Source organism: Rhinolophus ferrumequinum, chromosome 18, assembly GCF_004115265.2.
Source record: "Rhinolophus ferrumequinum isolate MPI-CBG mRhiFer1 chromosome 18, mRhiFer1_v1.p, whole genome shotgun sequence".
NCBI lineage: Eukaryota > Metazoa > Chordata > Mammalia > Chiroptera > Rhinolophidae > Rhinolophus > Rhinolophus ferrumequinum.
In genome coordinates this window covers 8,800,834-8,827,631 of record NC_046301.1, presented here as the reverse complement: position 1 = coordinate 8,827,631, position 26,798 = coordinate 8,800,834, and the positions used below count along the sequence as shown (strand labels likewise).

General features: G+C 37.3%; 1 protein-coding gene across 1 annotated transcript; it reads left to right on the top strand.

Moving 5' to 3' along the window:
• Positions 1-299: 299 nt before the first annotated feature.
• On the top strand, positions 300-15,243 carry PGRMC2 (progesterone receptor membrane component 2). The gene is made up of 3 exons (XM_033134985.1): positions 300-765; positions 12,474-12,629; positions 14,013-15,243. The coding sequence occupies exons 1-3, from the start codon at positions 348-350 to the stop codon at positions 14,108-14,110; spliced, it is 672 nt and encodes a 223-aa protein (XP_032990876.1). The 5' UTR covers positions 300-347; the 3' UTR covers positions 14,111-15,243.
• Positions 15,244-26,798: the final 11,555 nt, after the last annotated feature.

The following is a 26,798-nucleotide window of genomic DNA, read 5'->3' as shown; positions in this document are numbered from 1 at the left end:
GCGCACGCGCTGTAGCCTCGCCCCGCCCATACGCGCGCGCGGCCGGCGCCGTATCTTTTCCTCAGGCCCGCCCCACTCTTCTACTTCGGCGAGTGGAGGCGATGATCGGAGAAGGGAAGTGTGGGGCGAGGTGGGCGGGACGTCGCAAGCGAGCGCGGCCAGCCAAAGAAGGGAGGGGGAGGGAGAGATCCTAGACAACGTTACCCCGTCAACACCCAATCGGGAGCCAGCCTGACCCCGCCCCCTATCCTCACGTTATTGGTTGGTGGCCCCAAGGTGGGCGGAGTTAGACGTGGGTTGGGGAGGGCAGGGGGCGGGGAGGAGGAGGAAGGCGCTGGCGGGCAGTGATGGCGGCGGGTGATGGGAACGTGAAGCTAGGCACCTTGGGGAGTGGCAGTGAGAGCAGCAGCGACGGCAGCAGCGAGAGCCCGGGCGGCGCGGAAGCGACAGCAGAAGGGGGTGGCTGGGCAGCAGCGGCGTTGACGCTTTTGACGGGGGGCGGGGAGATGCTGCTGAACGTGGCGCTAGTGGCGCTGGTGCTGCTGGGGGCCTACCGGCTGTGGGTTCGCTGGGGGCGACGGGGTCTGGGCGCCGGGGCCGGGGAAGGCGAGGAGAACCCCGCCGGCTCTCTGCCTCGCATGAAGAAGCGGGACTTCAGCTTGGAGCAGCTGCGTCAGTACGACGGGTCCCGCACCCCGCGCATCCTGCTCGCGGTCAATGGGAAAGTATTCGACGTGACCAAAGGCAGCAAATTCTACGGCCCTGGTGAGGAAGAGTTGGAAGGGGAGGGGGAGGAGGACCCCCTGCAGCTCCAGCGCGACCCCCATTTTGATGGGGAGGTCCTTGGGCACTGTGCTAGTTGGCCCAGTCTTATTGAAGTCTGGACCCCAGCGCCTTGACTGCCGCACCTGGGATGGCCCGCCCCCCACACACCCCCAGCGGCGGGCACCTCCAGCTTTTCCCTTTAAGTCGGGGTCCCAGGAAGCGTCGCTCAGCTTTCATCTTAATCCCATCCCATTTCTTCTTGTGCTGAATTTTTCAAAATCTTTTGGTTGTAACCAGTCGTGACTTACCCTCAAGCTTTGCTGAGCTTTCTGATTCCTGGGATTGGTGGGGGCAAGCGGGAGGCTTCTAAAGGAGGGACCTAAAGTTTTATGCCCCGTAATTCACAGCTTTTCTTTACTCTTTTTGCCATTGATCTCGCTTTTCCCACTACTACTCCCCATAAGGCCACGTTTAGGTACACGTAGTCCGAGTCCGAACCCACTAGCCTGTGAAGTCGCCTCATACTTTTTTTTAAAACCAGTTTTAGTATAAAGATGCTTCCCAAAATTAACAGTGTATGTGGGATGAGGACAGACAAGAATGCAGATCTTAAGAAAGACTGGCGCGGGTATTCGCCCTGAGTTTTGGGGGTGGAGCTCATATACCCAGCTGGCGTGCCTGTCTGCTTGTGCCTGTCTGCTGCTCTTTTTTTCCTTTTCTTTCCTTTTTTCTTTCCTTTTTTTTTTCTTTCTCTGTTTCTCTCTTTCTCTCCTTTCTTTCCTTCCTTCGTTCATCCTTTCTTCTTTCTCTTCTTTTCTGTCTTTCTTTTGTAGGCAAGTATTCAAATATACATTGATAAATAATAGTGTTTTCACTGAGGAGAAAAAAAACTTTAAAAAGCTGTAAATTCATATCCGCATGCACTAGTTCTGCAAGATTTTTAGCACTGCTTTCACAAAACCCTTCTTTTATAATGTAGTTATGGCATACATTTCAGATTATGCTAACACACTTTATAGTTCAGACTCATGGATCCTGTTGGTATACCATAAAATTGAGCAACATTGTACATCCTGGTTATGTAGTAATGCTAAGTTTTAAAAAACTGACTACAATTAGAAATAAGGAATAAAATTAGGGACCTACCATGACTTTTTCAAAGAGTACATCCAAGTCTTCAAGGTAAGGGGTTGGGCAAGTCTTTAAAACAAGTTGGTTTCCTCTTTGATTTAATCTGTTAGTGCATGAGATTTATTGACACTTGCAAACAAATACTTCTGATTTCAGTGCTTGGTGGCTGGAAGGTAGTTTAGAAGAGCTTTGTTGTATTTGTTAATTGGAATAGAGATAAGAAATTGGAGATTTTACTTATTGAAGTATTTATTTTAATTGCTTATATTTTTGTATGTCTACATTCAACATAAGTTGTAGGTAGCTTATAAAGTATTTACTTTCAGTTATATGAATATGAAAAATAGATGGCTGCCTATTTATATCAGCTGAAATGGTTAATACATTTTTTGTGTACTTAAGAGTATGTGAGATGAGAATAGGGCCAAAGTATTTAAATGCGCAGACGAAATTAAATACAGTAAATTTTTAAAAATTTTTTTTTAGTCAGGATTTACACAGTATTTTGTACCTAAAGTTTTTTTCCCCATTGATATTAAAAATGTGTGTTCAGTAATTAGAAATTGTGTGCAGGTTTAAATTTTTCATATAGAGCTACCCAACTAAAAGATCTGTCTTTGTCACCCCAATTAAAACTGACAGTGAAGCAGAGTTTTACTGTGAAGAGGCATATTTGTCCTCACACGTTATGCCTTGCCACTATCTGAAAATAGCTAGGAGAGACAGTCATAGACAACAGTTTGGCAGCCTCCATTGGCAAATGTTCTGCAACAGAAATTAAAAATTAAGATAAGAGTCATAGGTGTAATGTAGATAGCTTTTGTGTGCCTGAGCAGTGAGGGGGCTCCTCAGATAATGAAGTCAGTTTTAGGTTAGCTTCCACCAGTTCCCAGGTCCTGGTAACAGCCGAAGAGTGACAGTCAGTTATTTTATTCTAGGTAACTACCGATCAACAACCTAATAGAAATATGTGGAATGTTTTATTATTGAAAGGTACCATAAAGGTAGACGGATCATCTTATGGGCTTGAAATATGTAAAAGATGTAGCTCTTTCAAAAGTCTTGAATTCAAATTTCTGGCTATGAAACATACATAAATTCAGTTTTGGTTTTAGTTTTTATTTTCATCAAATCAATTAAGCAGAATAATTCAGAAGCAGTAATCCTTATCTGAGAATCTTAGTAGCTTGAAAGAATAAGCTAAGGGAACCAGAAAACCTAGTTTCTATGCCTAGCCAATATCTACTGTCATTTTTCAATAATGGTTTTAGAGTTAAAGATTGTTTTTTGAGGTTTCTTCCTATGTTGAAGATACTTTTTTGGTCATTTTTAAAGTTCAGGTTTTTAAAAAAATATTGACAATTTAGTGGATAAACACATGTTGGCAAGCAGTTGGCATTAACTACATTTGTCAATATTAAATTTAGTAACGGTTCAAGCACTTGGCCAGCATATGAGGAAAGTGGTTCATCTTAAGAAACAGTGAATGTAGGAGGAGAAGAGACCAGATTTGTTAAGCACCTGCTACATCAGACCCATTAATTGGTCGTCTCCACAGTGCTTCAGTGAGCTAAGTAGGCGTTCCTGTCCTTCAGATAGGGAGTCTAAGTTTTCAGTATTTGGGGGAAATTGGCTTGGGTCACACAGAAAGAACATTCAGACCCAGATATATTTGACCACAAAGGCCATCTACAGTAGTTCAGTTAACTGCTTTTTGGGTTAAACTTGTAGAGAATGTTACTGTTGTTTTTTTATACCTTCTGGTTCCTGTAAGAATTTAAAGCCTGAAAGAAACACACTTTCATGGCTGTATGTTGTGCTGTCCAGTGTGGTAGCCACAAGTCACATGTAGCTTTTTAAATTTAATATAATGATAAATTGAGCTCCTCAGTCACACTAGCCACATACCAGGTGCTCAGTAGCCACGTGGCTACCATATTAGTGCACTCTATAGTGTATTTACACCTATGAAAGTGTTCCCGTTTTACAAATATGGAAATAAACTCAGAGAGGTTTTGCCCAAAGTCACATATTTAATAAGTAGCAAAGCTAGAAATCAAACCCAGTGTAACTGGCTTCATAAGCCATCCCTTCCCATTGTATCACAACATAATTTCACACGTTTTCAGAAGTAATAGCTTAGGAAGACTCAGAAAGATAGTATTGTTTTAAATAATTTGATTTAATACTATTGCAATGGAACTCTACCCAAAACTGTTTTTATGTATTTTTTAGGATGGCAAGAAAGTATACAATTTACCTTTCTAATAGTTTATCCCACGTTTCTGAAATTTAGATATATTGCTTCCCCCTTGTTCCATGTATTGTGATACATACCAAAGCTGTTTTCTCCATCTTTTAAGTTACACTGGGAAGAAAAAGAAGTCATACATAAGAAGTACCCCATGAGACGTCTAATATTTGGGAGGTTGAAGAACACGTGCCTTTCAAGTGTTTTCTTTTTTTTTTTTTTTTAACTTTGTCTTCAGTATGTTCACTTATAGTTTGCAAAATTGCAGTTGAAGCAAGGGTTGCATCATATAGACCAGGTATAACCTGTTCCTTCATGGATGTCCTATTGAAACTACCCAGCTGTCATCCTGGCGTCTTGCTTTGAAGCCAACTGGGTCTGTTGTGAGGTTTAATGCCCATTCACATCCATTACCTACCAGTAAGATACAAGGATCAACTTAGTTTTCTGATGAATTTTGACAGTCTGCTCAAATGTATACTAGTTTTTTCTACAATACCAACTTGGTTGGCTCCTCTGAGTTCAACATCATTCCATTGTTCTTAAAATTTGAGAGATTGTATTTGTGTTACATACTGTCACAAAGTATAAAAGTATAGCTTAAAGCATATGAGAATGAGACCAAAAGATGTAATTCAAGCTGGAAGAAAAGAGTAGACTTGGTAACATCTGGAGTAGCCGCTCACATTCTTTGAATAGTTCCTTCAGCAATCTGTGACAGAGCCCGCCCCTCCCCCCACACCCTGACCGGCATCACTAAAGAACTGCTATACTCTCAGAACCTGCGTCCTGTCTCAAGATCTTTAATATAGGATTTCAGCTCCATTTTTAAATAGTAAGAAGGAGTTTCCTGGATTCATTACAGTGTTACTTAATTAATATGTTGTGAAAAATGAGAGTTAACAGTTTTCAAAAACATATGAATCCCTACCCTCAAGAGTTTATGGTTTATTGAGGAAGACAGATAATTAAACATTCAATAATAATCTGTAATTATTCTATGAAAGAAATGACTAGGATACATAATAGAGGGTAACAGAAGACAATGTAGAATAGGTGGTTAAGAAACATCTTACTTACATTAGTTTGTCAAGAAAAGGGGGTTGTTATTTAAGCAAAAACTGGATCTAGAACTGATCCTGTTATTTAGCAGAGAAACATTCTTGCCATCTTCATTGATTTTCAGCTTGACTCCAGCCTTTGATTTGTATCCTTTGATTTGTATTACCTCAGTGTTTCTTTTTCCATCCTTTTACTTTCAATCTGTTTTTTCCTTTATAAATAATCTATAGTTGGATTTGTTTCATGAAGTCTATTAATAAACAATCTCTCTTAACATCTTAGTTTAATCAGTTTGTATGTTTTGTCATTACTAGTATATTTAGATTTATTTTCTACCATCTTATTTAGTAATTTCTCTGTCATACATTTCTTTGCCTCTTTTCTCCATCTTTTTTTCCTTCTCAGATTGATGTTTTAAAATCCCTTTCACTTTTCTCCCCTACTGATTTGGATGCATTCTGTTTCTATTTTGGTGATTTCCTTAAGTTTTTGTTACGGACACTACCCTTCTGAATAATATAAGAATTTTAGCCAAGCATTTTTGTGTAGATTAGGAAAAACTATTTAAGACACTTTAGTGCCATTTGATAGAATATTTCTTAATAAATATACAAAACTACCATGTATGCAAATGGATGGTGTCCTTTGGAGTTAATGTAATACACACAGCCATGGTTAGAAAGCTTTAACTCTTCTCCCTCCCCCATCCTATTTTCTACGTATGTTATTGCTATTAGACTTTTAGTTTCACTGTATTTTTTAAAACTCCACCTCCAAATTAAATTACTATTTCCTTTTTTTCAGTAGTCCTCACTAAAATTTGCCAAAATAGTTACCATTTTTTCTTTATTCACTGCCGTTTCTTACATCTCATTCCTTTGTTCAGGGTTCAGTTTTCATTTTAGTGAGGTACATCCTATAGTTTTTTCATTGGTAGAAAGAATTCTGAGACTATCTTCCCTCAGGAATAATAGTATAGTTTTAGGATACAAAATTATAGGTTGTTATTGTACCTAAAATGTTCAGTGGTATTATGCTACTACTAGTCTTTAAGTCTTTTGGTTTATCTGTCATTCCTTTGATTAATGTGCTTTTTCCTTTTGGTTGTATAGTAGGTCCTTGAAGAACTTTTTCATTTAATGTCATTGCATTATAAAGTTGATAAAAAATTTGATTCCTGGCTGGGGCCACTGTTGGTGTGGAGTTTGCACACTCTCCCCCGGTGTCTACATGGGTTTTCTCAGGATACTCCGGTTTCCCCCCACATCCCAAAGACGTGCACATTGGTGAACTGGCCTGTCTACATCGTCCCGGTCTGAGTGAGTGAGTGTGGGTGTGAGTGGCCCTTCGATGGAAGGACCCTGAACTCTCATGTAGGCTCTGGCCACCCTCGACCCTGAACTGGAGTAAGTGGGTTGGAAAGGAATTCTCTTACTTGTTTGTATTCATCTTTCCTATATGTCTGTATAGCTCACATTTATTTCAGTGTTTTACATTATAAGTGCTTTGGGTCTTTAGAAGTTTGGTGATGTTTTTAGGACCAGAAATATGCCATAGGATGGCCATCTTGTTTCTATTAATTAACTTATGGTAAAACTGGTTTTGTTATACATCATTTCACTTAAAGTCACAGTTTCCAAGAACTGTCAAGAACATTAAGTGACGACTTGCTGTAGTTGAGACTTTTTTCCCTTTGTCTTTGGAGTTCTGCTCTTTTACTAGGATTTGTCCAGGTGGGGATTTGATTTTTTTTTTTTTTTAAACATGACCAGACTCTACTGGAAATCTACACTTGATCTTAGACAAAAGGCTGAGAAGCGGTTCTACTAAAATCTGAGGGTGTGTGTCATTCATTCGTTTATTTTAGAAAATTTGGACCCATTATCTCTTCAATTATTGCCTCCTCCATTCTTCTTATTCCTTCCTTTGGAACTCTTGATAAATTTAACATTAGCTTTTCATTCTGTCCTTCATGTCTCTTAATCTTACCTTATGTCCCATCTCTTAACTTCTTAATAATTTTAAGCAAACATACTATAGTTCTTTAATCTGCTTCTATTATCTTATTCTTGGGGTGCCAGTTCTCATATCTGTTATATGTGCTCACTCTTCCACGATGGTTTGTTTCTTCATATAGTTTATAATTTTCATTGCAAACTTACCTTCAGCAATTACTGACTTTTTGTTTCTTGGGGTATTTTTTGTGATGGTCCAGGAGCTGAGCCCTGCATTGTGGAAGTCTTCCTGTAGAGTGATTTGGGGTACATTTCAACATAGGGCCTAGTGAAAGATAAAACACTATTTTTTGTTGGGTAATACATACTCACGATAGAACATTTAAAAGGACAGGTGGTAAAAAATAAGTCTCCTTCCCACAACCCAGCCATCATATTCCCCTTCCCAGAGGTGAGGAACCAATGTGAGTATTGTTCCAGAACTTTCTCTGCAAGTGCAAGCATGTGGCTATGTACTTTTCTTCCCCACACTAATTGTAGCATATTATACAAACCACTAACAATATTTTCATATCTTGAAGGCCTTTCATATCAATATAAAGCCACCTCATTCTTTTGAATATATAATCTATTATATGAATGTATCATAACTTAACAGTCTATTATTAATGATCATTTAAATTCTTCTCAATCTAGTCTTACTGCTTGATGCTACTGTATTCATGTATATGTCATTTTATGCATGTGAGTAAAGTTACAATGATCTATGAATTCCTACAAGTAAAATTACTGAGTTTTAGAGTATGGCCGTTTTTTATTTGGGTACTTATTTCTAAATTGCCCTCTGGAGAAGTTGGACCATTTACACTTACATGAAAATACCTATTTTTCACCTCCTTGCTAAAAATATGATATTAAACTTCTTGGTCTTTGTAAGTCTGAGAAGATCAAATGGTATCTCAATATTTTTTTTAATTCAAATTTGTCTTTTTCTTAGAGAGGTTGGACATCTTGAAAATTTTCAGTCTTTTATGTTTTCTTTCCTGCAGATCATCTGTTCATATATTCTTTGCCACAGTTTTTCTTTCATAATACTGGTCTTACAGATTTTAGGTATTCTTTAAAAAGTAAATCAGCCTTTGCTACAAATATTTTTCCTGGTTTGTTTGCCTTTTTACTTTTTTTATGGTGTTTTATAAACCACATAGAAATTTTTGGTGTTATTCAAATTTATCTTCTTTTTGTGGCTGCTGAGTTTTGTATCAGACTTAAAGACTTTTTGCACTTAAAGATAATTTTTTATAATCTGTAGTCTCTAATACTTTTATGGTTTCAGCTTTTTAGTTCCATTTGTAATTTATTTAAGGAATCCAGCTTTTGTGAAATAAGGATCCAACTTTTGTTTTTGTCTTTTTTATAGAAGGCTATTTAGTTATCCCAACACCATTTATACTTTTTTCCTTCAACACTTGCAGTATTATTACCTTTACTGTTATTAAGTTCCAATAGATGATATTTAAGTCCATTCTATTTTTTTCACCTTAGAATTCTCATTCTACAGGGACTATGTAAACTGGTTAGTTACCAAACTGTTGGGATCAGAAACATACAGGTTTGTTATGTAAGGGTGTAGTGGAATGGAGAAATGTATTTTAGATATCAAACCTTGCTTTCTCTGAGCAACCTATCCAGTTCCAACTCTAGTTCTTAATCTTATGTTTTTTATGGTCTTAAGGAAAAAGTAAAGAAAACTTACCAAAACGCCTTTTCAAAAGTTAAATGTTTCCTGTGGGAAATAAAACTTGTGGAGAAGACTTAATAAAGTTTAGACAGTGAGGAAATACGTTAGTCACTGAATCATTATTTTATGTTTAAGAGCTAACAAAACATTTTGTCTAGAATTAGGCTTGGATTATTATTAATAATCCTACTGACCTTTCACTCTAAGTCAGCCATATAAAATCAAAAAAAGAGAACGTTTTATGAAGTTTTGTTATTACATTCATTCAATGTTAAGGCCTCTTTAGGGAAGTTGGCAGAGAATTTTACTCAAGAATGCACTGGTATAGATTAATATATTCAAAGGTGGAGGGTTTTCTAATTGCTATTTTTGTAATGCTCATCTTCTCTCCTTTTTACCATTTAGATGTATTTTATGGTTTATATCCTGAAGTAGATTGATTTGCAGGCCAGAGAGGGAAATACTGTAACAAAGTACTATGAAAAGCTGTTGACAGCTTTTTTGTTAATTCTCTTCCATTTTGGTTTAACAACTATTCTTAAATACCCATTGCCATGAAATTTTATAATTAGTGAAATGCTCGTTTTAAGGGTTGTCATTCCATCTTTGGGTTTATGAGTCCTCTCTGTTTTCTCAAGGTGTAATACTGTATTTGGGGTAGTTAGAAAAGTGGAAGCAGTACTCCCCAGTTCTGTCATTAATTTTTAGGCAAGTCACTGCCTCTGTTCCTGTTCATCTGCCAGTTGCAGGGGGAGGGGGCACTGCAGAACCCTTCCACTTTGCAAGATTGTGAGAAAGAAAAGTAAGACTGCTAGAAAATTCTTTAAAAAGTTGAAGCTATCATTTTACATTTGTAGGTGTTTATAGCCCTGATCAGTTTCCTTTTCCTTTTGTGTTTGACTTATCACTATTTTAAGTTTGTAAGCATCGATCCAGTCACTATTGAGACGCTATAAAATGTTTATAGACTTTTTGGCTGTTGTTTTTTCTCAAGGAAAAAGAAACAAAAGCTAGCTCAGTATATATATGGCCTCCATGTCCTGATAACATCCATTGCTACAAAGCATGTGCAGTTATGCAAAAAAAAGACACAACTACTTTCAGGTGGGCTACTCCTGTTTTGCCCAGGGACTGTTCTTGCTTAGTTTGAAAAAATTAACATTTCTCTAAAATAATTAACTCCAATTTAATGAATTTGAGATTTTACTCTAAAAATAGAAACAATATTGAATTTCTTCTTCTTAAATGCCTAATATCCTTTTGAATGTCAGTTAAGATAATGGGCAAAGTTTGAAAGTTATAAATATCGGCCAATTGTAAAGTGTTCCATTTTCTTATATAGAAGATAAATTTAAAAGTATAAAACAGTAGCCTGAGTTTATATTAATAGACTGATTAAATATAATTATGTCTATTCAATGGGAAAATATATAACCATTAAGTAATTGTGATAATCACCTAATATAAGTAGCAATATGGAAAATATTTAAGAATGGGAAAAGCAGGATAAAAAATACAGTACTTTACTGGAAGTATCATATATTTTCATATTAAAGTATCAATAACTAATAATGTTACTTTTAAAAAATTATTGCTAATGCCACTTCTGGTTGCATACAGTAACCTTTTCAGAAAATGAATTTCTTATATTCGATGAACTTGATGGTGCAATGCTTTCTGTAATTCAAGTTACTATTCATAAATGTTTAGATTTCTGTCTAAGTAAAATTTTGAATTCTACTCTTAAAGGTACAGATATTTACTGACACATAACCTTTAATCTCCTAAATGCTTTAAGTATGAACATGGATATAATCATTCTGCTAACTTAAAAGTCAAGGAATTTCCAGTTTTTTCTACTTCTTCTCATTAGAAAGTACTTTACTCTGTTAACTGGCCAATAGCTCTCTTACCACTCTATTGCTCAGTTAAGCCAATAATTCTGGTTTTAAAATTATTTTCTCTAAATTAACTTTGTCATGTATGGATAACTTTCAGACTGCGGGAAGAAATGTTGTTTTTTTTGTAAAATTATATATTTTGGAAATATTATTGGCACATAATTCTTAAAACAACATTTTAAACAGAAAAATCTATGTGCTCTGCAGCCTAAGATGAAGACAGAATTAACTCTTAATAGATTTTTATTATAAAAAATCACTTTTTCAAAAGCCAGACTTTACCAAATATCTGAGTTAAAAATTTCCCCTCCATTCCCCAGAAATACTGCCACTGTTAAGTGTTTGATCTGTATTCTTCCTGGTGTTTTTCATGCATATTCAGAGTGTAAAATGTGCATTTGTATATTCTTTAATTCAGAGTAAATCACACTCTGTGTATGTGTGTATGTACATATATACTCTTGTGAATTGCCTTTTTCAGTTACTGTATCATAGACTTCTTTCCATGTCTCTACATAGAGTTACCTTATCTTCTTTAATAGCTGTATATTATCCCATTAATGTACTATAATCAATTTCTTGATATAGAAAATAAGGCTGTTTCAGTTTTGTTTATTAGTACATGTTTTAAACAACTGAAGTATTTTTTTAATCTATATTTAGATGGATATTTTGCTTACCATAGTGAAATGTGTTTAAAGTAATGGGTCAAAATCTAGAATTTCTCTTTATTAGGAATTGCAGCTAATTCATTTGGAAGAAATTCATTATGTTCCTACTTCATGCCAGGCATTGTTAGGCGTTGAGGATACAGGGATGAGTAAGACAGTTGCTGCTCTCAAGGACAAGCTTTGGGAATGGCTCATTTCTGTCGGTGTGTAAACCATGCCATTCCTCCCTAGAGAGGGTAGTTTCTAACTCCTTGGACAAAATGCTAATAATTGTGTGTCAATCAGAAGAACTGAGTAGTTTATACCACTTCTCCTGTTTCCCATATGAAAACCATTATTTTCTTTAATGACTTTTCATAGTTTAATTTTGAGTATGTCATGGTAATCACGTGATACTTATTTTAAAAATGGGTCATATTTCTGATCAGACCATGTATTCAGCAGATTTGCTGCACATTTACATGTGCTGGGCACTGAAGCAATCACTGGGGGACACAGCGAGTCAATCTCTGCTCTCAGAAATGTGTAGCCTACATTGAGTAGGAGAAAGAAAAATGTTTTAGATCCACAATTCACTTGTATGTATCTTTGCATCCAGTGGATGTCCTGTTGATTATTTTTAGATGCCACAATTGATTAACAGCAATCAGGAAAGCATTATTTTTCCTCACGCACACAGGCTTCCAACCCTACCTGCTTTAAAGTTTCCTATTCTCCCTAATATCTCTCAGTCTTCATCTTTGAATATAAATTTTGGAGTATCTGAAATAATTGAAATTTAAGGTTTACATTTTCATTGAAAAGGTTTACTTTTGGTCAAAAGGCAGATTTCCAAGAAATTTCTTCTCATTATCCCATCTAGTATCTGTGCATATTTTGAAAATAAGGCTGTGTACCAAATATGAGTCAGTGTGAGTTTCTGTTATTTGACTTTTGCATTTGAGACAATCTAAAATAGTCTTAGATCATCTAAATAATTTCCTTTTTTTCCCCCAGCGGGTCCATACGGAATATTTGCTGGTAGGGACGCCTCCAGAGGACTGGCGACGTTTTGCCTAGATAAAGACGCACTTAGAGATGAATATGATGATCTCTCAGATTTGAATGCTGTACAGATGGAGAGTGTTCGAGAATGGGAAATGCAGTTTAAAGGTACCTTCATGTTGCTGGGTTCTTTGGAAATATTAAATTTATGGCCAAAAAGTGTATACTATTTCACCTTCTTTAAGAGTCTAAGGATGTTGTATGTTTTCATTGTCATCATTTCATGATAAACGTAGCTAAATAGCAATTTGATTATTACATGTGATTTATAAAATCCATATTTAAAAATTGACTTGTTCCAAATATAAGTCTTTAACAAAAATTTTGACACCTTTAGTCACATAAGGCTTGTTTATTAAGTTATAGTTTTTTTATAATACAGGCTTTTATTTAAAACTGAACTAATTGCTGATACTACGGATAATAATAGTATAATAGTAATTCTAAATGATTTTATTGATCTCACCCTTGAACCATAAAGAAAAAATATCATTCCCCTTTATTACACCCTCGTGACATCAGTTACCATCACCTATGTGACACTCTGGACCTGTGTGACCTCTGGACCCCTTAGGACAGTTCTTCTGGCACTTGTACTGGTTCTGCTGTATAAAGCTCTTCCTATCTTATCCTCTTGTCTCGTCAGTTAATTCAGTTAACCTAGGTTCAAATTCCTGACCAAGAAATGACTAAACAGGTAGTGAACATAGCAATGTTCTGAATTAAATACCTGGAATATAAAAACAAGCAGTGCAACAGAGATCTAAAAAAAGAAATGATAGAAGAAAGAATAACAGTGTGACAGGAGCCACAAACTGAGACCTCAAAGAACACAGGATGATAGTTAACAAATGAATTTTCGTCTCATTTGGTTTATTTTCTTGGGGACTACTAGCATATGTCACATTTTCTCCCCAAGAATATTTCCTGGTTGGATCTACTTACCATGTAGTTTTCCAACTCATGTACTTTTCTCCCCATTCCTCAGCCCCAAGAAGGTCACCATTTCCTTTTTTATTCTATTCTCTAGTCCAAACTATTAATGCTACATTTTATTTCATCTCAGTTCTGTATGTCAAAAAAACAACAACAAAACTATTGAGACTCACAATGCACATCAGTTAGACAGGGTCAGACTTTGTGTCCCCAGACCTAACCCTAGAGCCTGGGATTGGCAGCTCTGAGATGGGTCCTGGACGTGCAGTTTTTTGAAAAGATCTCTAAGCGATCTGATGCAGAGTCCTTGATTAAGAACTGGTAGTATAGAAAACTGTCCTGCAAAGCACAATTCCCAAGCTTTCTAAATTCCCTAACCCTGTTTTCTTTTGTTCAAGCCTTACATGAGTACAAAGACCAGCCAAGGTGAGCAGTAGGAAAGATTTAGCTTATTCTATATGATTCTAGAAGAAGCAGCAAGCGCCTTCCCTTCTGTATAACAGAATAGTGAAACAAATTTGATTGCTACTGATTTTCTTTTGATGTATCTTTCAGAAAAATATGATTATGTAGGCAGACTGCTAAAACCAGGCGAAGAACCATCAGAATATACAGATGAAGAAGATACCAAGGACCACAATAAACAGGATTGAACTTTGTAAACAACCAAAGTCAGGGGCCTTCAGAACTGCAATTCTTACTCCCTTTCACAGAATGTCTAGAGTCTTTGGGTTTGGTTCACCTGCTGCAAAAAAATCATTCAACAGATTGTGTACAAGCTAAATGAGTCTCACTATGAAGATTTGAATACTAGACATTCTTTATGCTGCCAAACTCATTAGTTGCAGTTGTTTGTAATGTCTGGTGGGGCTTCATCATCCTGAAAAGAAAAGAGACAGGGATTTTTTTTAAAGAGTAAGAAAGTTACGAGGTTACTTTTTCCTTTTTTCTTTTATTTTTCTTTAAATCAAAGACAACCAGATATGTATTTGCTGCTTGAGTGCACACATCTCAGAAACAGCAAGGGATTCCTATTTCATGTGCTCTGCCTTTGTTTTAGCATCGAGGGAGGGAGGAGACCTGGACAGAGAGGTGGGGTTGCACGTTAATTGGGTAGTTTAGGCTACTGAAACATTAAAATGTGAATTCCCCAACTTTTCTTTTTGGGTTTTGTCAGGAATTAGGGGGAAAAAAACCTTTATTTCTACCAAATCTTTGGAAATTAGATGGGATTTCAAGTGGATTTAAGTCAAAGCTAAATCCCCAACAGTAAGATCATTTGAAACTAGTTTGCATTCCTTCCCTTCCCCTAGGTCAAATCAATATTACTTGTGCCTTATTTCACTTACATAGACTTGAATTATTTTTAGGGAAAGCCCATATGTGAATTCAGAAGTCACTACAAGCAGCATTAAGACGGAAGTTGGAATATTCTGTTGACCGCAAAACCTTGATGTCATTCTGTGTATATAGAATGTAAAAGGAATATTCAGTGTTACTGCCATATATGTTAATATACACAAACTTAATTAGCATTGTAATGGCCAAATGCATTCCCCCATGCTTTTCTCTTCAAAAAAATTGAAAAACAAATCAACAACTCTGTCCCCCAACAGCTGCCTAATTTTAGGAGTCAGACCCTCACAGCTCACTGGTGTGGGTGCATGGGGTTGTAGTATGGATGTCGTATGGGTGTGTTTGAATGTGTGAGAGCGCCTTGGAAGGGACTCTGCAGATACTGTAAATACCAGTACCGTTTTAATAAAGCATGTACAATAAACCAAAAGAAGCTTGAGTTGGACTTTATATACAAACTGTAAGCCAGTGCATTATGATACGGGAGTCAAGATTGTGCATTTGATTCAAGATAAGGGAAAATCTTGGAAATGAAAAAGCGGACACTGGTTAACCAAGTTGTACACATTGTACCACATTCACTATTACTTTAGGAAGAAATTCCATTTTGTGGAACATTCTCAAGAAATCTGAGATTATTCAGGTAAGAATTGATATATAAAAATGTACATATTTTACTTTATATTTTGATGCCAACTGATTATACTAGAAGTAATAACACTCTAGGTTGTAGTTATTGGGCACAAAACAATAAAGGATAATATACCATTAGGTATTAAATTCTTATATTGTTAGTTTGCAAAATCCCTTATGTGTCAGTTATTTGATTTCATCATGACTATTTGGTTGGGGACAAGTTATACCAAAAACAACAAATTGTATTTTAACAAGTCATCAATTTCAAGAAAAAGTTCTGCTTTATAATACATGCAGAAGCCATCAAAGAAAGGGGAACTTTTAACTGCAATAATAAGCTAAAGTATGTAAAATACAGCAGGTCCTCAAATAACATCCTTTTATTCGATGTCGTTTCATTAGAAAGTTGAGAAGGTGCTGTAGGAACTTAACTCTTGTTTGTATCAATCAGCCCCTGGTATGATGGTTTCGGTTATATGTTGTTTCACTTATAGTTGCAGAATCTGTTGACGATGTTAAGTGAGGACTTACTGTACTACATTCTGTTATATTCAGTCTTGGAATGTTTTGCAGAAAATGATGAACTTCAACCAAATCTTAGCTGAAGACTGGTTGTAAAGAGTGTTAGTAAATGCTTTGTGTTTTTATGTAAAATATTTTAACAAATTTGTTAAAGTACATGTCCTCTGTGTTAAACTGATATATATATATGTATATATATATATATAATATATACATATATATGAATCATTTGAGCCTAAAGTTCAGAAATAAATCTACACTTGTGAATAGAGAAACCCTACATATTCATTCAGTAAAAATTATACAGTATGTTAAGAAAAATGAGTAATTTTGTGTTTTGGACTTGAAATAAACTGTGTTCTATAGACAATTCCTCAATTTCAGTTGAGTGTTTCTCATTCTCAGGCAGTTTGTTGTGCAAAGCTTGAATAAGGAGACGAGCTATGGTATTACTGCTGTTTTCCCCCTTAGACATTATTTCCTTAACTTGCCTGATTATTAGAACCACTTGAGGTACTAAAAATACAAATTCTTGGTCCCCAGTCCAAACCTACCACCCACTGAGCTAAAACTGAAAGAGAATGGATCTCAGACTCTGTAAGAAGTGCCTTGGGTAATTCTTATGATCAGGCACACACTAATCTTTTTAAGTTATATTGTCCCTCTCTGTCATCCACTTGAAAGAGAAATGGAACTTACTCTTGGATAATTTGGGTTTGATTCCATGTATTTCATTTTGTATCATTCCCTAAACTTCCTTAGAGTTTGAGTTAAAAATCAGGAGTTTCATATAAAAGTCTAATATATGATGATTAAAAATACATTTCCATTCAGATTTTTATATTTTGATACCATCTCCAGTTTGGCATATGTTTCCCAAATACAATCTATACTGTGTGTAATAGTCAGTTTCTCTCCACTGGGAAATGAACCCGTTCAGATACAGATCAAGTTTTTTAAGCCTTGACTGTGGTGCTAAGGCTGCTTATGTTTTCCCTGACAGTAATTCTATGTGCCTTTTTTGAAAACTGCATAATCCAAAACTACACTTCTAACCAAAATCTAGAAAGCTAAAATTAATATATTGAACTAGTACTGGAGAAAATTGTCTAGAAAACTTGGCATTAAATCAAACTATCCACGTATTCCATTTCCTTCTTGATAACTGAAAGTGCAGCAAATGGCTAGAAGTATATGCCACTGGTATGTTTACACAGTATATAACCTTACATAGCCGTTACGGATCAGAATAAGCTGGTAATAAGGAATTTATAAAATTTTTAAGTTGCTTTGAGCATAGTGGAAATAAGTTATTGGCTATTATAGTGATGGTTCTTTAAGGAATTAAGAGCAAATGCTCAAAGATAGCTTTTGAGTACATATGTTTCATTGTCAGCTGTCAATTTAGTAGGTGATATTAATCACAGATTATGATGTATTTGTTGTGGTGAGAAAGTTCAAATAAAGACCACTCACCTTTACTGTTTTTAGACAAGACTCAACCCTAGGCAATGTCAGAAAAGCCTGTGTGTCCTCAGCACATTCCTGTGAGTTGGACATTGAAGGGACCCTGGGCTAGATTTCAGCTTTGCATTTGTTCTGCCATCACTAGTGACTGAGAACGTTGGGTTGCCCATGATTATTCCATTCAAGAGAGCACTTGACATGCTGTGAACATTGGTTCATTCTCAAGAGATTTTTCTATCCTACTGTATCTGTGTAGGACCCAGCTACACCAAATCATGCACTCTGGTGTAAGAAGACTGGTAAATATTTCATATTTCTTTTGAAAGCATGATTTTAATGGCTACATAGTATTGTTTCCAAATACAATTTTTAGTGAAAATGTAGGAAATTCCATACATGATATGGTGCCAATTTGGTTAAAGAAAATAGAGGGAAAGCAAAGTTTGGAAGATAAATCAACAGAATTTAAAAACTAAAATAACGATGCCTTTGCATAGTTATAAAAGTAGTAATGCTCAATGTACAGCAAAGGATTAATCAAAAATCAAGAGTTAGGTAAACCTTTTCCTACATCTCTCCAGTCCCTCTATGCATACAGGATCAGTGTTTTCTCCAAGGCTTCAGAGTTAGCTAGCTATCCAGTCATGTGGGACATCTCTACCGGGAACCTCAAAATGAATGCATTATTCCTCCCTCCAAATTTGCTCCTGTTCTTCTATTCTGTCAGTGAGCTACAGGTAGGTCTTCCTACCTCCCTTCCCATCAAATTTGTAATCCCTTTTGGCAATCTAAAACAAGTTAGACCTCGTTTCTCTACTTGACAGTCTCTGGTGTCTCCCCATTTCCCGAACAAGACAAAGCGTAGGCCATCTTCCTCCCTTCCCACTGCACTATCTGTTACAGAAAACGACTTGTGCCTTCCAGAATTTACCCCTAGCTACTTACCCACTCAATTCTTCAGTCTGGGTATACTCTTCCCAGCACTTTCCCAAGTTAGCTAATTCGCCCAGTTTTAGAGACCAGGCTCAGACGGATTCCATGGCCCCATAATTACCACAGGTTCTGTTGTACTGAATTTACTGTCGTGTTGTAATCATCAATCTCCCCGATAAGCCAGGGGCTACAGCATACTCATGTTTTAGAACCTAATATTTTTCCTAAAGTTAGTACAGTGTTAGACACTTAGTATTTGCTCAAAATGGTTTTATTACATAAATTTGTAAAATGAGAGTAGACTAGTATCATTAGTTTTAAATGGGGGGCTCCAAGGACTGAGGAGAGAGCCTCGGAGCTGCATCAGAGTACGGCCTCTTGTGTTTGTTGGGCTTGCAAGTAAAAATTTGAAAGTGTGTGCTACAAAAAACAGGAAGTTGGAAAACCACTGGGTTAGATGATCTCTAGTACGCTTTTCGTTTATGAATACAATTCAGGGTAGAACTATGCAGTCTTATAAACATCTGTAATGCTGTATGACTGCAAACTACCGACCTGTCCTCATGACACAACTGGATGAAGGCGTAAGCACCACAGTGCCACCTGACCCAGTGCCTCGCTAATCAAAATGGTTTTGCAGCAACTACAGCTCACAGGCTGCATCAAAGGGCCGACCATAGGAAAGACTGAGCAAAGGCGAGGAGGACTCCCATTGTTTTTCTTGTAACTAAAACCACTCATCAATGCCTTTGAAACCCCACTATGTTGCCCCACCCTCCGTCCCACCCCTCCCATCACAGAGGCACTCACTGCAGTCCCTAGTCTATTCCAGTGGTAATTAAAATTAACTATTTTCTAAACAACTGTTCCAGTGGTTAGAAAACGACAAAGTGAGAAGCAAGTTTGATGTTGCCAAAGACAAACTGCAGTGTAATAAAACTAATGAAAATAGTGCAGCAGCACTTGCCTGGGAAGAAATGCTTTACTAGTGGGGGAGACCTTTGCCCTTACAACTGTGCTAAAAGAGAAAAGCAAGATAAAAAGAATCACCTTTCTTACGTGAGAAATGAAACAGCAAACATTTTAATTCCTTCTGTGTTTCAGATATATCTGTAGTGGAAAAAGTTTAAGTCTTCAATGGAGTCTGCCGCTTTCTGGTGAACTTGAGCAAGTTTCTGAACTTTGCTGAGCCTAATTTTCCTCATTTGTTGAAGGGAACTAACAATATCTACCTCATTGATATTATAATATAAAGGCCACCAACTCCATGACATCACAACACTATTCCTTCCTCTGTTTTGCAATGGTAGAAAGACATTTTAATAAGGATCTTTATAGGTGGTGTGTAATTTTCTTCTTATTTAAAATAACAATCTGAATAACCTTTTGTTAATTAAACCGATAGTCCTAAATCTGAAAAATGTTTACTAGCGTTCCTAGTTTATCAGTGACAGTAATGATATGTTTACGAACAGCATCAATGCAATATTAAAGTTCAGCTATAATGCCAGGAGTCATAGATCACATTTATTAATATTCTCATAGGCGCAACTCATAATTTATTTAGAAAACAGACTAGTGGGATGGAGGCTGTCCTGAAATCATTTGTACAATCTGTAGATGAGATGAAGAGATGGATGTGAGATTATATTGCATTGAAAACACCTCATTACTGACCACCTTTGCAAGTTAACTCTAGCTAGGGTAAAACTGAAAATGCTACATTGCAGCAACGAGTTCAGCATGTTTGCCATTTAGCGTCACAGATTTGTGTGCATTGTTTTAAGGAATCTTATTTCAACTGCCATGAATCATCTCACAACCCAACTTGTATTAAGGAAAACTAGTGACTAGAATGGCTAACTGTATTGTAAATGTACTGTTCAAACGTTTTCCTTACATGATTAAGTCTCTTACAGCAAATTAAAACTTCAGTCATCCTAAATGAAAAGATCACTAGACTCATCTATCTCTCACATATGGTTGACCAGTCAGAATTTAGTTCAAACCAGAATTCACTTAGGACAGTTAACTATATGTCAACTTGGCTAGTCCATGGTGCCCAGTTGTTTGGTCAAATGCTAGTCCAGATGTTGCTGTGAAGGTATTTGTATATGTGATTAATTTATAATCAGTTGACTTTCAGTAAAGCAGATTACTCTCCATCTGTGGATGGGTCTCATCCAATCAGTTGAAGACCTGAAGAGCAAAAACAGGTTTTCCAAAAAAGAAGCAATTCTGCCTCAAGACTGCAACACAGAAATGCTGCCTAAGTTTTCAGCCTGCTGACATGCCCTGTAGATTTTGGATTCGAGACTGCCACATCAAATCTTACATGAATTTTCAGCTGGCCAGTCCTACGGACTTGTCAGCACAATTGTGTGATCCAATTCCTTAAACTACTGCCTCACCATCTAACTTACCTATCTATACAAAGATTTAGATCTATCTTTAAAGATTTAAATATATCTGTATATATCTATAGATAGATACTCAAGATTTAGGTATCTAGCTAGCTAGCTAGCTAGCTAGCTAATCTCCTATTGGTCTGTGTCTCTGGAGACCCCTAATACACTACTATTTCCTAATTATTAATGCATATGAGATTTTTAAAGTTTTGCTTCGTTTTTATAATTAAATGACGAATTCCTTCATTTATTCAGTACATAATACTTGATCTGATATGGCCACCTGGGCTTCAGTTTCTGAACTCTGAAAGACATTTCTGAAATGAAATGTAATACTTTCAGCAATATGCCTCTCATTGTTTCAGATACAATCTGAGATAACTTTTCATCTAATCTCTGAAATAAGATTTCATCAGAGGTCATGAGACTGCTCAAGAGGAAAGATGAACACAATCCTGCTCTCGATACCAAAGTCAGTGTGAAATTTAGGAGAACATAATCTAGTAACTGTATTGAAAATCACAAAAATTGACCCCAAGATTTATTTTGTCAACTACTTGTTAAATTACAAATTTAACAGAAGTAACATAAAATCATTCTCTCTGGGGGGAAAAAAAAACCCCTCAAACATTGCAGTTAATGGAATGTTGAACTGACCCTGCCCCACCTTCAATTCCTGGTTTTTCTCCGACAACCATGATTTTCAGTTTAGTGTGCATCTTTCTGACCTTTTTTCTAAGCATTTATATTTATATAGCTGTACCTATGGGAATATTGCAAAGTTTAAGTTCCAGAATCTGCAGACAAACTGCCTGGATTTTAAATCCTAGCTGTGACTTCAGGCAAGAGACTCAACTTTTCTATGCCCCAGTTCTGAAACCTTTAAGAGATAATGATAGTACCCAGTGCTTTGGGTTGTTTTGAAGGTCAAATGGGCTCATCTATGCAAAGTACTCAGCACAGCGCCTGGTACATAGTGACTACTACGAAAGTATGCTACTATCATCCCCTCCCCCTTTAAAACATAAATGTATGTTATTTTGTAAACTTGCTTAACACATTCATGTATTTTGGAAATATTTACATAATATTACAGACAAACTCTACCTTTTTTTTAACTACGAGTCTCATTTTCCATATGATTTCAAAGAGCTCCTTAGTCCTTAGAATATCTACATTTACCCAAATAGTTCATTCCTTTTTCTACATGATTCATTAAACTAAAGGATTGGAGGAAAAAGTGCTTGGTAAACTAAAAGGCAGGGAAATATGTGTACAGATGTCTTCACTGGACATCAGATGGGGAAGGAGATAAGACCCTTCTTCCAGTAACTGCAGTTGCTGCCTCACTGCCGCATTTAAAGAAAAAGGGAGGCAAATGACAAATGACCGGCCTGGCTGAAGGTGATATTCACATTGCAGATCTGCTGTCTTTGAAGCGCCCTTTCCAGTGCGTGTTCTCCTTAGGACATTAAAGGGATTAGGACTGCTGCCCCCTCCTCTCCTGTTGTTGGCATCCAACCCCAGGGTGAAGGGGCAATCGGAGAGGGGCAGAGGGAGAATGAGGGCGGGTGCTTCTCTGACCTCCTGGCATTCCCCCCAGGCTGCTGCTGAAGTGTAGGCCTTTGTAGACACAGCACCTGGAAGCGGGCCTGGCAAGAAGCAGGCACGCAGCAAATGTTTGCTGACTAAATACATGAAAGGATTAAACCTTTACTTGCCAAAGCCTATTTCCCATTTTAAAAAGGTAGAAGAAGGTGTTCTGTATTTTCAGCATCTATTTATATGTCTCTGTTCCCTCCCTCGCTTACTTAGATCCTCCTCACCCTGTTGCATGAGCTCTTGGGAGTAGAAATTAAATCTTACCTTTGTGTCTCTTGCCCTAGGACATTATCTGCTTATAAATATGAATGGATGGATGAATGAATGAATGAATTCTGCTAAACCATGAGTGTCCTAAGCAACACTTACCCCATAGCTTAGCTCCAGAAACACAGGCCCTGAGGCTGCCCTGAAAGGCACTCCAGAGGATCTAAGGAGAGGATCACTCCAGCTTCCTCCAGGGCAAATCCACCTTTATGAGGCTGGCTTACAACTGGTCAGCTTGTGAATCCTTTAGGAACTGGAGTCCAAGGCAGATATGCCTGGGGCATTTGGGCATTCTGCCATCCAGCAAGCTGGGAAGTACGCATTCTTAATCAAATGGTCTTTGAGCTGATGCAATTGTGTTCCAGAGGTTAGAAGAGAAAAGTTGCTGGCAATCCTATCTGAAAGAGCCAATGCCTTGTTCCTGTTTATATGGGAAACGTTTTCACAACAAGCCGCCTTCTCCAGAAGTGTACACACAGCTTGCCTGAGCAGGCCCCAGGGGAGACAGCACGAGCTGTGGTCAGGCGGAACACAGTCTGCACTCTGAGGGAAGAACACCAGTCAGCACACTTGCCGGGGTGCTCAGCAGATGACACACATACACTGCACCTTACATGGGAGAACAGAAACCTGAGTCCTGGCTGGTGAGAGTGGATCCCAAGGCTAAATGAAAGGTGTGTCTCTTCATCCAACTGTAGCTAGCAAAGGAACAGGCCCAGCAAAGACACTGAACTTGTCATGTTTACAAATAGCACTATAAATGTGTCCGTTATGAGTCAGGACAACAAAAATCATATGATTATATAAATTGATGCAGAAAAAAGCATTTGACAAGATGCAACATCCATTTATGATTAAAAAAACACTTAATAAAATAGGTATAGAAGGAAAATACCTTAACATAATAAAGGCCATATATGACAAACCCTCTGCTTATCTCATAATTAATGGTGAAAAACTGAAGCCCTTTGCTCTACGTTCAGGAACAGACAGGGCTGTCCTCTATCACCTCTGCTTTTCAACATAGTGTTGGAAGTCCTCGCCAGAGCAATCAGGCAAGAGAAAGAAATAAAAGGCATCCAAATTGGGAATGAAGAAGTTAAATTGTCACTCTTTGCAGGTGCTATATATAGAAAACCCTAAAGACTGCACCAAAAAGCTATTAGAAACAATCAACGAATACAGTAAAGTTGCCGGCTACAAAATCAACGTACAAAAGTCCACTGCATTCCTATATACTAACAATGAAATCTCAGAAAAAGAAATACAAAAAACAATTCCTTTTGCAATTGCAGCAAAAATAATAAAATACTTCGGAATAAACTTAACCAAGGATGTGAAAGACCTATATGCTGAAAACTAGAAGACATTTTTAAAAGAAACTGAAGAAGACACAAAGAAATGGAAAGACATTCCGTGCTCATGGATTGGAAGAATCAACACAGTTAAAATGGCCATATTACCCAAAGCAATATACAGATTTAATCGATCCCCATCAAAATCCCAATGGCATTTTTTAAAGAAATAGAACAAAAAAATCATCAGATTTGTTTGGAACCACAAAAGACCCCAAATAGCCAAAGCAATCCTAAGAAAAAAGAACAATACTGGAGGTATCACACTCCCTGACTTTAGCTTGTACTACAAGGCTACAATAATCAAAACAGCATGGTATTGGCAGAAGAACAGACATATAGACCAATGGAATAGAACTGAGAACCCAGATATAAAACCACATAAATATGGACAGATAATTTTTGACAAAGAAGCAAAAAACATACAATGGAAAAAAGACAGCCTCTTCAATAAATGGTGCTGGCAGAATTGGAAAGCCACGTGCAAAAGAATGAAACTGGACTGCTATCTGTCACCATGTACCAAAATTAATTCAAAATGGATCAAAAACTTAAGCATAAGACCTGAAACAATAAACTGCATAGAAGAAAACATAGGTACTAAACTTATGGACCTTGGGTTCAAAGAGCATTCTGTGAATTTGACTTCAAAAGCAATGGAAATAAAAGTGAAAATAAATGAATGGGACTATATATCAAACTTAAAAGCTTCTGCACAGCAAAACAAACCATGACAAAATAAAGAGGCAACCAACTGAATGGGAGAAGATTTTTGCAAACAGTGCCTCCAATAAAAGGCTAATATCCAAAATATACAAGGAAGTCATACACTCAACAACAAAAAAACAAACAACCCAATTGAAAAATGGACAGAGGACCTGAAGAGACATTTCTCCAAAGAGGACATACAAATGGCAAATAGACATATGAAAAAATGCTCAACATCACTAATCATCAGAGAAATGTAAATAAAAACCACAATGAGATATCACCTCACCCCAGTCAGAATGGCTATCATCAACAAGACAAATAGTAACAAGTGTTGGAGAGGCTGTGGAGAAAAAGGAACCCTCATACACTGTTGGTGGGAATGCAGATTGGTGCAGGTGCTATGGAAGGCAGTGTGGAGGTTCCTCAAAAAATTACGAATAGAATTACCATATGACCCAGCAATCCCTCTCCTGGGTATCTATCCAATACATCTGAAAACATTTATCCATAAAGACATATATGTTCCACTGTTCATTGCAGCTTTATTTACGGTGGCCAAGACATGGAAACAACCAAAATGTCCTTCGATAGACGAATGGATAAAGAAGTTGTGGTATATATACACAATGGAATACTATTTGGCGGTAAGACAAGATGAAATAGGACCATGTGTGACAACATGGATGGATCTTGAGATTATAATGTTAAGCGAAATAAGTCAGACAAAAAAAGCAGAGAACCGTATGATTTCACTGATATGTGGTATATAAATCAAAAACAACAAAAGAACAAGACAATCAAATGAGAAACAAAAACTCATAGATACAGACAATAGTTTAGTGGTTACCAGAGGGTAAGGGGGGAGGGGGGTGGGAGATGAGGGTAAAGGGGATCAAATATATGGTGATGGAAGGAGAACTGACTCCGGGTGGTGAACACACAATGGGATTTATAGATGATGTAATACAGAATTGTACACCTGAAATCTATGTAACTTTACTAACAATTGTCACCCCAATAAACTTTAATTAAAAAAAAAAAGTCAGGACGGAAGTTAAAAAGGTGTACTTACTATCAAACAATTGCTTCCTCCGCTCAGATACCTTGCAGTGCTCACGTTTGTTAAACTCAGTTGGCAGAGAGGAAGTCAGTTGCAGATTAGGGGACCCAGGTCCATCCCATCCACCAGATCGGAGTCCCTAGGAAATCCTGGGGACCAAAGGGCTGATCTGTTAGGACAGAGAGTGGGGCAACTCCAAGAGAGAAAAATGGGGCCAGAAGAGCATTTTTCAAAGGAAGAAGTCTTCTCGGGCCTGCATTCCTTGGAGCAGAGACTCTTACTTTCCCGGTGAGATCACAAAAACTAAGTGTGTGAACTCCAAACTCTCAGGCACTGATGCTTCAGACATTACAAACTCCATCCAACTCTCTCCTACCCCACTTCATTCTGCATGAGGCATTTAGAACAAGGGCATTCAAAATATTCCTCCAAACGGGCTTTGTTTCTGAACCTAACTCTGCAATCAGCAGGACTTCCCTCACAGTTAAGTTCAGCCAAGGCTTTATCTTGCTGAAACAAATCATGTACCCTGCACTTCACATAAAGAACGGATGATGTCACAAAAGTCTTACCTATTTAGGACTTAAATTACGGCCCTAGACTATTCAAAAGTCATACTCTTTCTATGTCTCCTTATACAAAGAATGGGCGAAGTTTACGGGGCTCTGAAACTGGGTTTCTTACCTTCACCAGGATGTTGAAGCAGCCAAGAAATCACTCACTGGAAAGAGTCAGGCAAACAACCTCTCCAGAAGCTCTCAGTCCTTTTGTAACGTCCCTCACAAGGACATGAAAACTTTGTTCAACACAGCAGTCTCTTTGCCAACATATGGAGCAGGCACATATTCAGACGACGGACTCAAGAATACAATATATGGAACTTCTTCTGGTTCCCTATAAACCAACTTAATCTCTACTTGGAACCTACATTTCCCTTTGTGATGGACGTAAAATGGCCCCAAATTCTTTGTTGCTCCTCACATCAAGACATGAAATCCACTTCCCCACCTCTTGCATCTGGACT